Source organism: Xenopus laevis, chromosome 9_10L, assembly GCF_017654675.1.
Source record: "Xenopus laevis strain J_2021 chromosome 9_10L, Xenopus_laevis_v10.1, whole genome shotgun sequence".
Lineage (NCBI taxonomy): Eukaryota > Metazoa > Chordata > Amphibia > Anura > Pipidae > Xenopus > Xenopus laevis.
Genome location: NC_054387.1, coordinates 118,204,371 through 118,216,379, shown reverse-complemented (window position 1 = coordinate 118,216,379; position 12,009 = coordinate 118,204,371). Strand labels below are relative to the sequence as shown.

At 42.6% G+C, this 12,009-nt stretch overlaps 1 protein-coding gene across 4 annotated transcripts in view; it reads right to left on the bottom strand.

The window, feature by feature from the left end:
* The window catches only part of grid2ip.L (glutamate receptor, ionotropic, delta 2 (Grid2) interacting protein L homeolog), a 56,069-nt gene that overhangs the window by 42,044 nt on the left and 2,016 nt on the right, over nt 1–12,009 (bottom strand). For 2 of the 4 annotated variants that reach the window (NM_001374464.1, XM_041575454.1), the window contains exon 3: nt 10,956–11,110. In NM_001374464.1, coding sequence (NP_001361393.1) covers nt 10,956–11,110 — 155 coding nt within the window. Of the gene's footprint in view, nt 1–3,842; nt 4,100–10,955; nt 11,111–12,009 lie in introns of those variants that run through there. The other 2 variants (XM_041575456.1, XM_041575457.1) reach the window with 1 other exon arrangement.

Sequence of the window (12,009 nt, the reverse complement as noted above, 5' to 3'; positions counted from 1 at the left end):
TGATCCCCGCAATCATGTCTAACATTCTGATCCCTGCAGACACATCTAATATTCTGATCCCTGCAGACACATCTCACATTCTGATCTCTGCAGACAGATCTAATATTCTGATCCCTGCAGACACATCTCACATTCTGATCCCTGCAGACAGATCTAATATTCTGATCCCTGCAGACACATCTCACATTCTGATCCCTGCAGACAGATCTAATATTCTGATCCCTGCAGACACATTTCACATTCTGATCCCTGCAGACACATCTAATATTCTGATCCCTGCAGACACATCTCACATTCTGATCCCTGCAGACACATCTCACATTCTGATCCCGCAGACACATCTAATATTCTGATCCCTGCAGACACAACTCATATTCTGATCTTATCAGACAGATCTAATATTCTGATCCTCGCAGACACATCTAACATTCTAATCCCTGCAGCTCATATTTGCTCTTCCCATCCTCACAGTCAGATTTATCGTTCCAATCCCTGCTGTCAGGATGCAAATAACATTAACAGTAAGTACTGGGCACTTTGCTGGGATCAAAGATACACGATGAGAGACTGTGTAACAGACCAGGGATAACAACAATACAAAACCATATCAATGTATAACACAGCAGAACCGCCCTAGTAACAGTCTAGGCTATAAATACATGTGCATCGTCCACTTCTATAAAGAAACACAGGGGGCCCCTAGGCTTTTGCCGCATGAGGTGGCAAACCCCATGCCCCCACCGGCTGCACTCAGACGTAAACACGTAAACAGGGGAGGGGGGAGATAATTGGGTTTCACTTATGTAGACAGCACAATTGCACATGGAAATGAAGAATTCCTAGTTTGGCCTGAGGCCCTGAGTCAAGGTTCTAACCTCATGGCCATGGGAATGGCAGTGCCCTGATGAAACATTTGGGCAAGGCTGAATATAGGCAGAATTACTAGGGCATGAGCCATACATGCTTTGTCATGATGAGGTGAAAGTGAATATGCCTCATAAAATGGACATTGTTGAGCAAATATTTTCCCCCTTTTTGTTCCCATTTTTTAGATCCTCAAGGCCACCTAAAATGGGGACATTTGAGCTCCCTTGTGACCAACCACAAAGTATGAATTACTGATTATAATACATTTGTATTATTTGGTATTTGTACTGTTTATTGACCTGACTTAACTTTCCCTTTACTTGGTTCTAATGCATTATATGAAAAACGTTTTCACCCAAAACGGCAGAATTTTGCTACTACAGTGACACAAGCCTCTGGTCCCTGAGTCAGTGAGTAGAGCTGGAAGTCACTGTCTGCTTTCAGTCTGTCCCACAACACAACTTCCTAGGCACTTTGTAGGGTGTAAGTTCTCATATTATATAAGGATGTATACCCCAAAATCAGGCATTTTGTAATGTAGCTATGTTTCTATCTGTCTATCCAGTGGCATAACTTAGTGGGTGATTATCTATCTATCTATCTATCTATCTATCTATCTATCTGTCTGTCTCTCTACCTGTCTGTCTTTATCTTATCTATCTATCTATCATCTATCTATCTATCTATCTATCTATCTCTCTACCTGTCTGTCTTTCTGTCTTTATCTATCTATCTATCTATCTATCTATCTATCTATCTATCTATCTATCTATCTATCTTTTAGTCTTTATCTATCTGTCTGTCTTTCTTTCTTTCTTTCTTTCTTTCCTAGTGTCTGTCTGTTTATCTATCTATCATCTATCTCTATCATCTATCTATCTAGCTATCTATTTTATTTTTCTCTATCAATATCTTTATTCCTGTCTTTCTACCTATCTATTTTTATCTATTTATCTCTCTATCTATCAACATGCAGCTACAAAGTGCAGGTTCATAACAAAGAAAGAGAGAGAGACAGAGAGAGAGAGAGAGAGAGAGAGGCAGCAGGTGTCTCAGGGGATGGCAATATACAGTAATAGTATTAGTATAGTACAGTGAACAGTAAATGAGAGCAGATGATAATCCTTTGATATAACAGGTTTAAATGCAGGCCCCAAATGTGTCCACAGTCCTCCCTGTGACTCTGACAAATGGATGAAAGACAGCACTGACTGACTGACTGTCTGACTGTGTATCTGTTTGCAGGGGCCATCCTGTTGCTGCCACGCCCCCTCCACCATGCGCTTACCTTTTTGCGCCTGAGGGGTCCAGGGGGGTCCACGAGGGCCGCAGAGAGGGCCAGTACGCTAGTGGAGACAGCCTAACTACACTCTCTGTGCTAGAAGAGCTGAATTTCCGTTTTGAAAAACTCTTAAAGTACCAGGAGCTGCATTTTTGCCGCCCCTGGTACCTAGTGGGACACTGCCGTCTGAGGAGAGAGCATCAACTCGCCCCTGTCTGTTTGTACCAAGCTCCCCCAGCATCTCACATAATACTATCCAACTCATTGCTCCTGAGCTCTTGCATGCAGCAAACTTAGTTGGAAGGGGAGAGTTCTGGTGGTTTCTTAGCAGTCCTCTCATTTATTAACACTTTTCTGGCTTTTTTAAGGAAAGCATTTAACAAATTAAACAATTTATAAAAGCAGCTAGAGGTGCCCCAATGTGAGTGTTCTGAGCAGTCCGACACCATTCTGTTCAATGGGGTGTTAGAGCCGTAGCACTAGGCTCCAACAACACTCCAAAGTTTCAGTTCAGTGGGGAGAGTAACAATTTTGACATCTGAAACAAATAACAGGTGGATACCTGTGCAAGCTATCACCTTACCTAACTATGCACACTATCCCCTAGACTAACTATGCACACTATCCCCTAGACTAACTATGCATGCTATCACCTTGCTTAACTATGCACACTATCACCTTGCCAAGCTTTCATGTGGGGGGCCACATAAGGGGGGTCGCCAGTTGGACAGCACTGATTCAGGCTATCACCTTGCCTAACTATGCACACTATCACCTTGCCTAACTATGCACACTATCACCTTGCCTAACTATGCACACTATGCCACAACTACAGCCCTGTCTCCTAATCCCACATTGCCTTACTGCGCACACTAACTTATACAGTTGAAGCCCATTCCCAGAGAGGAAACTGGCTCAAAACAAAATGTGGGACCTTGACTAGTCACCCCCACATTTGCTAAGAGGGCCTTGAGTTGTACAGTGTAGATTCAGGCCTAGGTATTCCGTAACCGCACAATCATCCCTCTCATTTCCAGTTGCAGTTTCCCCTGGGGGATGAAAGCGGATTCCCAGAAGCACAGTGAGGGCAATGCGTCGCACCAGCACATTATACACATTTCTGCTGACAGTAAACACAGAAACAGAGAATTATAGTGCATTAATGCCCATATGTTTTCCTAATGCAGCCCCACACTTGTGTTTGTGTAAGCCCAACCCCGTGCACAACTACTAGTGCATCCCGCACCCTCACAATCCCTTATACTGACATTTCAACATTAACAGGGTCGGCATTAAAGCGTAAGCTTAAAAGACAATTTCAGACTAGTGCAGGTTGCACTGCTAGAAACCCTTCAGTCTGTACTTTTATTTACATTACACCCCAACTCAGGTGCCTTAAATCAATTTTATAATAATCTCAGAAAGGAACCCTGGTCCAATTGGTCTAGAGCTTTTTGTTTGAACCTCGGGTCCCCTGATTTTGCTGGGCTCCCAGAATTCTTCAACATATAACCAAGAGGGAAACCATGCTGGGAGTTGAAGTTTCAATGTTATGAATGAGGGTTCCAGAAAGATATTCCTGGGGCTGCTGCATGGGACAATAAGTAAAGTGAACCCCCTGCAAAGCAAAGTGTATGTAGCATGAGCAAGAGCATGGCAGCCCCCTGTGGGCATGAGTTAGATGAATACTCACCCCCAGCAGCTCATTCTGCTCAAGGAGTGGGCATCATTCTTGCAGCCAACTCTGGGCCATTCCTCAGCATCTGGAACTTACAGGCTCCCTCCTTGCTCGCTGGAGCATCTACCGGTGTCTGCCAGAGCCAACTGCAGCCCGGCCGAGATGGGGGGAATCTACCAGTGTTTATGGGGAGGGGAGACAGCGAGGGAGGAGCAGGGGATGTCTGAAGGCTGAGATTTAGCCCCTGCGTGCTTCTATCACATCCCAGAATTTGCAACAGATGCAGGAATCTTCCTGTAGTGCGTTACAGCTGCTGCACTGTAAGGAGAGGATTAATCTCCAACAGGAATCATCATCTGCTGCGCTAATGATTCAGAACAGGGACATTCATATCTATCTATATATATATACATATATATCTTGTTGTAGTGGACAGCACTCCGTTCCAAATCCTTTACCCGGGTGCTCGGTAAGATCAACATATAAATAAAAAAAGACCAGCAACACCAGGATTTTTGTAAATAGAAAAAGTGTTATTGCATATGTAACCGACGTTACGTTTCTCAAGGTCCCAATGGGGAGAGAAACGTCCCAATGGGGACCGAAACGTAACGTTGGTTACATATGCAATAACACTTTTTCTATTTACAAAAATCCTGGTGTTGCTGGTCTTTTTTATTTATATATATATATATATATATATATATATATATATACACCCTCACATATGTACAGAATAGGCAAGAGAGGGTTAAATATAATCCAAGCATCTATCAATCTGTTATACTTCACTCTTTAGATTGTAAGCCCTTGGGAACAGGGCCCCTGATACCAGCCGCATCGCTTAGTCTCATGTTGATTTTTATGTACAATCCTAGTACTTGGGAAAATCCAAAGGACCGAAGTTAACGGGAAATGTGCCGGTTCCCAAGGCTCACGTCACAAATATTTCCAAAAATTCCCTTACGTGTTTCGTAACCCTATGGGACTAATCACCTATGAGTAAATACCAGAGGGTACAAAACGCACAAGGTGGAGGATCATGGGGTCAGTATGCTGAAATGGTTTTTAATACACATTTTTGAATAAATTCTGGATTGATGATGATGAGTTATGGAAATTTTATAAAGTATTTGGTTTTTATGTAGCCTTACACAGCACTGCTGAATATGTTGGTGCTATATAAATATAAATGTACTCGCCAACACTGGGAAAAGATTTATTTCATTAACCTCTCCAACGAATACTCTCTTTCTATCGATGCCATCTAGATAGCTGCCAACTCTGGCCAGGTATTAGTTACGTATAGCAATGGGGCTAATCTGTCCCGTTTTGCTTCGCCCAAAAATTTGAGAAACGCCGAAAAAATCTTGACACGCGACAATTTTATCCAAATGCATTAAAGTCAATGGGCGTCTGAATCATTTTGATGAGTGTCAAGTTTGATGCACAACAATTTTTTTGACGCAACACATTTCTCAAGGCGAATGTTGACGGCAGTTTCAAACATTTGCAGATGGCGAAGTGTGGAAATTTGCTGCGCATCCATCCCTGACGAATAAATTTGCCCATCACTAGTTACATATGTTTGACAATCCCATTGGGATGTGGTTCATGTGGTTCTCCCCTATTATGATCTGATCCGTGGCCAGTCAATTGAACAAGCCCAATGTGGTCTACTACCTACGTATCCAAGCAGGGCAATGAACTGCTTGCCGAATGAGTAGCTCTATGTATGTATGGCCATAGCCCAGATTATGTTTGGAAATGATACTCCCACCCCTTCCACTATGGAATCCAAACGCTAGTGGTGAGCACTGTTCAAAGCAGAAAATAAAAAGTGAAACCCAGGAGCGTTCCCAAGAAATACGCCATGAAAAGGGATGAGATTAGTGATGGGCAAATTTATTCGGCAGGCATGGATCCGCTGCAAATTTTTGTGTTTCATTGCCCGAGAATGTTTTCAAGAAACTGCTGCAAAAATTTGCAGTCGAAAAATTTGCAGTGACAGAAAAAATTGGCGCGCGTCTTTGTGTACTATCATCATGAGAATATTCAACATCTCGATGATTGGGGGGGCTATCTCAAGCCCTGGGTGGGCCATAGAATTATGTAACAGCAGGATTATAACTCCAGATGCTTCACTTGCACCTGAAGTTTAGTGTTGAAAAGTGATCCCGCCTCCTTGTGCAACCCGTCATTTGTTGTTGTGTTGTTGACGTGTAACCTGATCTTGGCTCAGTCTATCCCCAGCTAAAGTATCAGCCACACAAAGTAGAACGGTGACAAGTATCACACCACAGAGATTATTAGGTGACATATTTTAAAGGGTATGTTACCCTCTCAATATTTTAGCAACACGGATACATGTACTGTTAATATGAATTAATTTGTTACAACTGCGCCACCTGCTGGTCATTTTCTAACCAGTCTGACCACCAAGTAGTCAAGGAAGTTGTCAGGAGAAAGAAAGAGGCTGCTCTGATGTTCTTCTGCTTAGGAAGGATTTGAGAAAGATCTCAATTTTTTTTTCCAAAGCAGAAGAACATCAGAGCAGCTTCTTTCTTTCTCCTGACAACTTCCTTGACTACTTGGTGGTCAGACTGGTTAGAAAATGACCAGCAGGTGGCGCTGTTGTAACAAATTCATTCATACTAATACTACATGTATCCCTTAATATCTTGGAATGAAAACAAAATAAATAATACATGTACATTGCAAAAGTTCTTAAAATAGCACCCTCATTCGTTTTACATTCACTTATTTTTAAGGTTTACTTATCCTTTAAGGCTTTAAACTCCCTCCTGTTATACTTAGCTAAGAACTGGGGCAATTCTGGCTCCTGTGCCATCCTGAGGTGGCCTTCCTGATGCTGTACCCTTGATGGGGCTGTTGGTGCCGAGCCCCATCAGAAGATTTTTTTTGCAGGGGGGGCCAGCGCAACCAAGTTACGCCACTGGCTTGGACAGCCCTGATAAAAAGTGTTACTGAGACCGTCCTGCCTTACTAAACACGCCATATCAATCTCTATGTCCAAAGCAGTGTTTCTAATAGTGAAGCAATAACAATGCGGGTACATATTTATGCACAGTGTGTATAATAAGGCAAGGGCTGATCTCTGACATTAAGGCTGTGCCCCAGCAGATGTCTGTAACACACAGTGAAAAAGATTACAGATGATTATTGCAGCTCGGGCATGAACTGCTTCCAAATATATATGTGGGATACACACCTGCTCTCAGCCAGTTATTTTTTCACCCCCAATCAAGAGAAGTTCTATAATACAGATAGGCCTGGACTGGCAATCTGGAAACCGATGCCACCCTCACTCACCCACCCCAAACCAAAGTGTGTGTGTGTGGTGGGTTATCATTGCTGTGAACACTAGAAAAGGCCAAAATTCTGGTTAAAATAATGTACATTTGGATCTGAAAGTTACCAAGGACAGCTGTTTGCTTCCCCATGTAAAGTGCTCCTGGCAGGGTTTCCCAATGTCTCTCTGTTTAAGAGGTGTCTTTCCTTTTTCCTGGGGAGACCAAATTGGGTTATTTAGACCTAAACAGCAAAACAACCGAGGGTATAGTAGGTTAAAGGCAAGCAGTAGCTAGCACACAGAATACCACAGAGAATCAATTTGAATGACAGATGTTGATAATATCCCAGTTTTAATGTAGTTATCTATCAGGTCAGATGGCAAGTGCCCGCCACTCCCTTTGGGTGCAAATAGGTGCTCGGCAGCAATTCATCTGCAGAGATTAACGGCTAAATCTTCTCTAGGGGTTTAGAATTTAATTTGCATAGACCCTTTAGTGGCCACAGTGGCCTGGAAGCTTCTTATTTCCTATATGATGATGATCTTACTCGGGGGGATTAGGCAGAGACAAGCTGCTTACTCAGAGGATTGGAGCTGCAAATAGTGCACCCATATCTCCCACCCACAGACATACTGTATTGTGCTACACACCAGCTTGACACCAAGGGAAAAACAAAAACAAAACAAACAACATACATATTTACAGTATATAGTTAATAAAGAATATTATAAGTTACCGAGGGGTTCCATGACTATATAAAAGCACGAGGCCCTGTTTTTATACAGGTCATGGAACTCCGAGGTGACTTCTAATATCCTCATATTTTGCAACAGGGGGTACTTTTTTTATTCTAATACACAAGTTTCAGTGGGTCATTTGACAGAAATGACATCACAAAGCTCCAGTTATAACCAATGACATCACTAAGCACCTTTATAAGGATATAATTTAGAGGCTACTCTTAAAGGACCCACTGCAGGGCCCCTTCTCCAGCCACAAGCCAACTGCTAAGCTGTCTAGTGGTTCTGGATCAGTGGGCATGTACCCAACAGAACCTGCAATTGAAGTGACACAGTCAAAGATGTCGATTGCCAGCACTGCTATTCAGCTCTGACGTTTAGGACAAGTTATGCAGGCACAGTTACGTTAGGGAAGTGATGAGGTTGTGGGGGAAGGCGGGGGGCTCTGAAAATTAGCTAAAAGTAATGAGGGTTTACATCACCTTTAACAAACCTGCTGCTGTGTTCAAAATATCACCACTTCCAGTCAACTTGGTGTTGTCACAGATATAACAATAGGAAAGCCCGTACCAGTATCTTTGGGTCTGAGGATGCCAACAGTCTCATAGAGGGCAAAACAGCTGGCTCCATTATAATTGTATATCTCTGTACTAGAAATGCCAACCCCCTCACCGGGTCTACAAACAAGGGAAGTACAGGGAGGCAGTGAGGTTCTCAGGCAGAAGTAAGCCCAAAAGTGCCCCTGCCATCAGGTGTATTCCTTCTAACCTTTCCCTTTATATACTGACACTTGAAGAAGACTGTGCAGTCTATACTGATAACCCTGCAACCCCTCTAGTGTATTCTTTTCTATGTTTCCCTTGGCTAGACATCAATTGTCAGATAGATGTTGGGTCCTACCAATACCCCTTGATACCTCTTTACATTAAAGTCAATTGATTGGCTTATTGGCCTAATGGACTGATTCCCTACAAGGTGCCATGTAGGTTCATGGCTGCCTTTTCTGTAACCAATTTTATCAAATTTTGTTCAGGTCCCACCCCCACCCCCCAAAGGATCAAAATCACTACAAGTAAAATGGAGCTTCACATTTTCTTCATTTCTCTTAAACCGACAGACAGAAATTGTCCATCAGGACCAATAAGCCTCAAAGCAGGATTATGGGTATGAACACTTACTACTGATCACACAAGCCCAGATGGTCACGTATGATGGTTGAAATAGCCAAACTGCTAACCAAATTTGAGCACGCACGGCCAACTTTAAGAACTGGGATGCTGGAAGCTACATGTGGTCCATGGACTTATCATGTGGGTGGCTATACACCACTCCTGTAGGTGAGCACCAAGTTTCTTACTTAGCCTCACTGAAGAACATTTCTGGTTATTGGCACATCTGGAAGTATGAAGGGGTTGCAATAATATACTTAACTAGAAGTATGTTCTCTAGGGTTGTCACACAGGCTTAGCCCAAGACCATATCAAAACTCCCAGTTATACCCCCAGCCAACTCAGTTATGCCCCCATCCAACCCAATCCTGTTCCTTCACAGCCAACTTCCCACCACACCTCCCCATTACGTATCCACCAGTATTTTTAATTGAAAAAGGTGGCAACGCTAGTTCTGACTGATCTCACACACGTCGGCTGGAAAGTCTCTTTAGCACGGATGAGCAATGAACTGACAATAAACTGTTAGTAGCATTTTCATCGAACCTTTATGTTCCTGACATTTGGGGAGGGCACCAGACGCCAGGAAGTGCCACTTTCCAAAAGTGAGTCATGAAAGCAGTGATCTTTAAACCATTGATTTCTAAAGGCTTGGCTGACAGTAGTCGGCTGCGCTCTCACTGATAATTCTTCCCTGCCAAACAAAAGTGAATGGCTAATTCTTAAAGTCTTATAAACCAGAACACAAATCGGTAACAAAAAAAAGGAAATGAATCCCAAAAACTGCTGAAAAAGGAAAAATAATCTAAATTGATGAATGCAGATTTCTCCAGATGATAAAATGTTCCGACTATGAAGAAATAATATAATTCATCAGGCACAGTATACAAACACCTTTTCTCTTCCGCGGCCAAATCGTCTGATATTTGGACATTGGTGACCTACAGGCAGATCCTTGCCATCAACCAAAGCTCCAAATAGCTCCAAGGGCAACAAAAGCCTTTTCTAATAATAGATCACCTTGTCAGAACAACAGTAATGGTCTAGCCCTGGGAAGTCGGAACTTGAGCTTACCAGGTGTAAGAGAGAACACTAAAAGCACTGACCTGCAGGCTGGCATGTTAGCGCCACACGACACCTCAAGGGGACAAAATTTGTCATGTGACTACATTACTTAGAATGGAAAACAGGTCAACTCTTCTTGGTCATCAAAAAGGAGAAGATCTTTTATCCTGGTGCTTTTATAGGGCAAAGAAACCATTGCTAATATTAAAAAAACACTCTGATGAGGGTTCCCGGCTAGGAGCATGGCAGTGCTATCTTTATATCTTTATTAGGTATTCCTTGCACAGACTTAGGTGGGTACATGCACATATTATAGGAACTTTGCACCCTCCTCAAGCCTGCATGAGAAGTACCTGGTAGCTGAAGAAAGCTCCCCAGCCAGTTACCCCAGGCCATTGCATTTATATATATATAGAAGAGGCATGCCAGCCCTTGAACCATTGTCAGGTCCTTATAAGACATTTTCTAATTCGGTCCTCTTTGTAGATATTCATTTCGGTGATACAGGGTCAATACTTCTGATTCCCTTAGGTCTCTTTCACCTGTATATGCATAAGTATCATTACACTCCCTTGGCTTTTGGAAGCATTGGGTCCAAGACTCTCTATAACAACACCATTTTGGAAATAAACAATTGTCCTAAATCATTTGTGTTATAGAATTCCAAGAGTAGAAGCCCAAAATATTATCCAGACAACATTTCAGAATGACCTTCCCATCCAACATGTTTGCCCCCTCAAGGGGGGTGGGCAATGTGTTACAATGGCTGGAATGTGTTGCTACAAAGGACATCAGCCATTGGAAGGGCACATTAAAAAAAAATAGCTATTAATTTAGTACCTGATGTTGTCAATCAGAAGATGGTGGGACTCCTGAGTGAGGATCGTGGAAAGAGAATATGCCAATGTATCTACCTTCCTGCCCTGTGCATATTGCCTCAGTAGCGAGAACACCTTCTCCTTCAAGGCCGACTGATCTCCAAGGACCTCATCAAGCTGCAAACAAAGACAGTAGCCAATAAGGGAGCTGCAGACAAAATGGACATTGGTGTATCCACTATGCTCCCCATCACATTTACCAGTCAAGGCAACTGGATGAGTGAAATTTGCATTTCAAGAATCAATCACTGTGCCCATCCATGATCCTTTATGAGATGCTGCAGCCATTGGCAGGTCCCCAAAAACCACCCAAAACCAACCAGTTGTGCTGTTCAGTACTTTACAAGGGCCCCTTGTTCCTGGGACCAGAGTGCAGTTTCTGATGGCAACAATGTGCCCGAGAAAACCTTGTCTATAGGTGAACATAGATTTACAAATAAACAGACATTTGTCAAAAAGCAGATATTTGTCATACGCCACCTATTTGGTGTTCCAAAGTTGCCCAATTTTATCCTTTCTTCCTTGGGCCAATACTGATGTAGGGGAGCTCATCTAGTCAGCTTACAACAATTTTTGTCCAGTCAATATGTGAATGAGCCCAATTAGACATTGGTTGGGTAAGGGATTGTTTTAGCTACATATATGGACAGACAGGATATCAATTCAGTCAAGAAAGGCAGAAGCAGCAGCTGGTATCATCCATGAAGGACACCTTAAAGGGATTCTGTCATGATTTTTATGGTTTATTTTTTATTTCTAAATTACACAGTTTACATTGCAAATAATTCAATCTACCATTTTTTTTTATTAACCTAAACCCTTCCAGGAAATGGATAATGTGGTCTAATGGTTTACAGTTTAATGAACTTTATAATACCAATCCAGATGTGACCCTCCAAGGAACGACCCCCCGTTCAGCTCAAGGGACAAATGTGCACCATGTACTGTAAGTCAAATTGTCTCTTTAGACTTCCTTGTTTTGTGACAAAAAATCACGTGTTTTCCCTCCCTGCCCC